The sequence below is a fragment of the Sinocyclocheilus anshuiensis genome, unplaced genomic scaffold, assembly GCF_001515605.1.
Source record: "Sinocyclocheilus anshuiensis isolate Anshui unplaced genomic scaffold, SAMN03320099.WGS_v1.1 scaffold476, whole genome shotgun sequence".
NCBI lineage: Eukaryota > Metazoa > Chordata > Actinopteri > Cypriniformes > Cyprinidae > Sinocyclocheilus > Sinocyclocheilus anshuiensis.
In genome coordinates this window covers 1,743,217-1,747,121 of record NW_015554139.1, presented here as the reverse complement: position 1 = coordinate 1,747,121, position 3,905 = coordinate 1,743,217, and the positions used below count along the sequence as shown (strand labels likewise).

At 35.5% G+C, this 3,905-nt stretch overlaps 1 protein-coding gene across 2 annotated transcripts in view; it reads right to left on the bottom strand.

The window, feature by feature from the left end:
* LOC107670447 (ATP synthase subunit d, mitochondrial-like) overlaps positions 1-2,501 on the bottom strand; it is a 4,159-nt gene extending 1,658 nt beyond the window's left edge. Inside the window, exons 1-3 of one of the 2 annotated variants that reach the window (XM_016463046.1) lie at positions 2,398-2,501; positions 1,708-1,839; positions 184-280 (exon numbers count right to left, since the gene is read on the bottom strand). In XM_016463046.1, coding sequence (XP_016318532.1) covers positions 184-280; positions 1,708-1,829 — 219 coding nt within the window. In that variant the 5' untranslated portion in view covers positions 1,830-1,839; positions 2,398-2,501. Of the gene's footprint in view, positions 1-183; positions 281-1,707; positions 1,840-2,393 lie in introns of both variants that reach the window. The other variant, XM_016463047.1, reaches the window with a different exon arrangement.
* Between the last annotated feature and the right edge of the window lie 1,404 nt (positions 2,502-3,905).

The following is a 3,905-nucleotide window of genomic DNA, read 5'->3' as shown; positions in this document are numbered from 1 at the left end:
CTATGTGTAGTAAATGCTGCTCCATCTGAAAGCACGTGATGATGATTTCCTGCTGATTACAGAACCGGCATTACTAACAAAATGCGCATGACAATCGCATTCGATTAATCATGCAGCCCTACTATAAAAACACATAGCAGAAAAAAAAACAAAAAAAAAAACTGAGAAATCACTGGATCTCACCTTCTTCTCAAACTCATCCACCATGCCTGCTTTAGCCACAACACTCCTGTAGTAACTCCAGTTGATGGGAGCTGGTTTCTCTGGCAAGGATGCAAGTCTGCAAGTAAAAATAGTTCAGCACAAATTATAATTGACTTGTTTGATATGAAATGTAATTTCGCTGTAATTTCCTAAATCTAAATCCAAAAACCTGCGTTTGTGTATTTCACCATTTATACACACAACCAGTCAAAAGTTTGGAATATTCAAGATTTTAATATTTTTGAAAGATGTCATTTATGCTCACCAATGCTAGGTTTATTTAATCAAACATACAGTAAAAACAGCAATATTGTGAAATATTAATACAATTTAAAATTGTTTTCTTCAAATATTAAAATATAATTTATTCCTTTAGGCAAAGCTGAATTGTCTGCATCATTAATCCAGTCTTCAGCATCACATGATCCTTCAGAAATCATTCTGATATGCTGATTTGCTCAATTATTAAGAACGGCTCTTATCAATGTTGACAGTTTTTGCTGCTTAATTTTTTTTTGATGAAAAAGTTCAACAGAACAGCATTATTTGAAATAGAAATTGTGTAACATTATAAATATCTTAGCTGTCACTTTTGATCAATTTAATGTGTCCTTGCTAATTAAAAGTATCTGAATAGTAGTGTATCACAGTTTCCACAAAAATATTAAGCAGCAAAACTGTTAACCGTTAATGTTTGGAGCAGCAAATCAGTATATTAGAAAGATTTCTGAAGGATCATGAGACACCGAAGACTGGAGTAATGATGCTGAAAATTCACTCAAATATAAAACAGTTATTTCAAATTGTATCTTATATAATATTTCACAATATGTTGTAAACATCATGACTGAATCGCAAAGCATTGCAATATTAGAACTACATCATGACTGAAACTCTGGAATATCAGAAAAGATCATTTTTGGACTGAACATTTTTTTTAAGTCCTTAAAGGGGTCATATGATGCGATTTCAATTTTTCCTTTACACGGCATCAACAGTATGGCGAGGGGCGTAACATTTCTGTCACACGCTTGAGGTAGCTTTGTAAAAATCGACGCGTTTCAAAAAGGCGGGGCATAGAGGAGAAACAATAATGTACAGTATGTGGAAAATAATGTGTTTTTTTTACTTTAAACCGCATAAACACATTTCATTACACCAAATACACAAAATGTTCTTTTTAGCAGCATCATATGACCCCTTTAAGTACTGATTCAATATCTTGAGAAAGAAGAAATGCTAAATAGCGCATCAACACAGCTTTAGTCAAATATATATATATATATATTTTTTTTTTACATATAGTACACTTATTACCGGGACAGTCCATTGACCTGCACCTGACCTATGGTGTTTTGCTCAAGGGCACAACGATGATGGTTTATGTATCGTTCCTTGCTCGGAAAAAATCAGCACAGTTTTGAAACCACTAGGTTAATAAAACATGTGCTAGTAGAAACTGTGCAGTTCATGTGCTTCATGGAGCGCAGCAGCCAGACTCACTTAGCAGCAACAGAATCACTGCGGGTCTTCAAGCTGTTGAACATGGCTCTCTGGTTGGGTGGGACCCTCTCCGCAAAAGCCACCCAATCGATGGCCTTTACAGCTGCACGGCGCCCTGCCATCTCTCTGCTCCTGTCAAAACATTTCATGCACACACGGTTATTCAGAAATATGACAAAGATCTTTAACAAGTTTTGCAAACTGAACCAACTGCATGCAAAGCAAATTGTAGGTCCAGCTGTTGTAATAAGACTTCAAATATTTTTATAATATCTAATATTTTTATTTTGAAGCCAAGCACTTAATGAATGCTATCCAGATCAACATATTCAACATGTACATCTAATTAGTCACAGAATACCAACATACAGGACTCAGAAAGTCACCAGCTTAGCATACTGAAAAAAAAAACTATTCGCATTTAAATAGCTTTCATAACAAAATTAATTGTTTTCCATTTTTTATCAGAAATTAGGTTAATAAGAACTGAAAGGAAAAGCCTTCTATACACAAGTGAACAAGACAAGGTCAGCGTATGACTTATACAAAATAAACCCAAATATATCCACCCCAAAACCGCGTCATTTCTCATAAAAAGGAAAGATAAAGCCTAATGTTCATTATTTATTCAAATAAAAACAATCGGCGTTGTAATATTTATCAAATGGCTGAATTTCGACACGTACTTACTGCTCAAGGATCAAGCCGCTGCAATGACAGAAGCGTGATGGCCGCGGCAGAGCGGAAGTGCGGTTAAGAAAGCAGCGCTCGCTACTGACACCCAGCGGACTGGAGAAAAGCCACAACACTGCGATGCATTGTACTGTACACTAGAGGGCGCGAAACAGACGTGTCGTCCATGACCTTTAGTTTGTGTAGCTTTCAGGCCATTTATAGCAGTCATCAAACATTTAATTAAAATCACTAGCCAACTCTTTCAGGGAAAAAGACTACAATATCGCTGACTCATCCGGCACTGGTTTCTGTGACATTACATTAGGTGATGTTTTAATAAGCAGTGGTCTGCACACATTTAGTCTAAAATATGAAAACAATTTAGCGGTTCATTATATTCTTAAACAATTTGAGCTATCTTTATGGCAACCATGGTGTTCTTGTTATTTTAACATCTTAATAAATAATATGATTACGGAGCTCCCTCACGTAGTGCTTTCAGAATCAGTGTTTTGTATCATTTTTTATTTTTGTTTATTGATGGAACCTATGGTAACATTTTATGGTTAGGCTAAAGGGTATGTCAACAAGGCAATCCATAGAGTAGGCTTACATTTCTCCAAAACACTAAACAAAATAAAAAAATCAGCTGTTACAGCAATTGGATGAGTCAAATATATATTTATACAGACCCATGTAAAACCTTGCAGCTAGACACATCAGATGTCAATAATATACACATGTTTTGAATGAATTATTTGCATATTTACACTAAACCAAAACCCTTTCGATGTTCAGCGGCCCCATGGCATGTTGTGTTTGCTCATTTGTTTCTCTAAGTGGATGACGCAAGTCTGTTTGTTGACTATTTTAAGGCACAGCCATTTTGACCTGTGCTGGTCTTAAATTTCACCTGTGGCCGTCTGCCCGTCTGTGACTCTTATTGATTTTCTGGGTCATTCTACGAAATAGGTCCCTCTTTTGAAAAGGTGATTTTCAAAGTAAATTTCTTTATGATTTTTGTTCAATACTGTTTTGAAATATAATTCTGTCTTCAGAAAGGTAACAGGGTAGGCAGTTTTACAGTTTAATTTGACATTAGCCTAAAAGCTTTATGAAAATAGAACATGCTTTTGAGAAAATTTCTACAATGCACTTTTCTTTTTTTTAAATTTTACTTATAATGACAATGAGGTTAAAGGGTTAGTTCACCCAAAAATGAAGATTCTGTCATTAATTACTCACCCTCGTGTCTCACACTCAGTGTTGCCAGATTGGAGATGTCCAAGTATCGTACCAGAAGCTCAAAATTATCGTATTTGGAAGAAAATTATCGTACACGAGTCAAATGTACAGAATACAGATATTTATCTAAACCAACAACTTTTTGACATGACCTGCAAATTACCACAATAGATAACTAGGTGTACCGTGTTTACATTGGACGCAAGCAGTGTGACAAAATACTATAGAAACCACTAATCAGTGACTTTGCACAGGATGCGACACGACACGACACATCC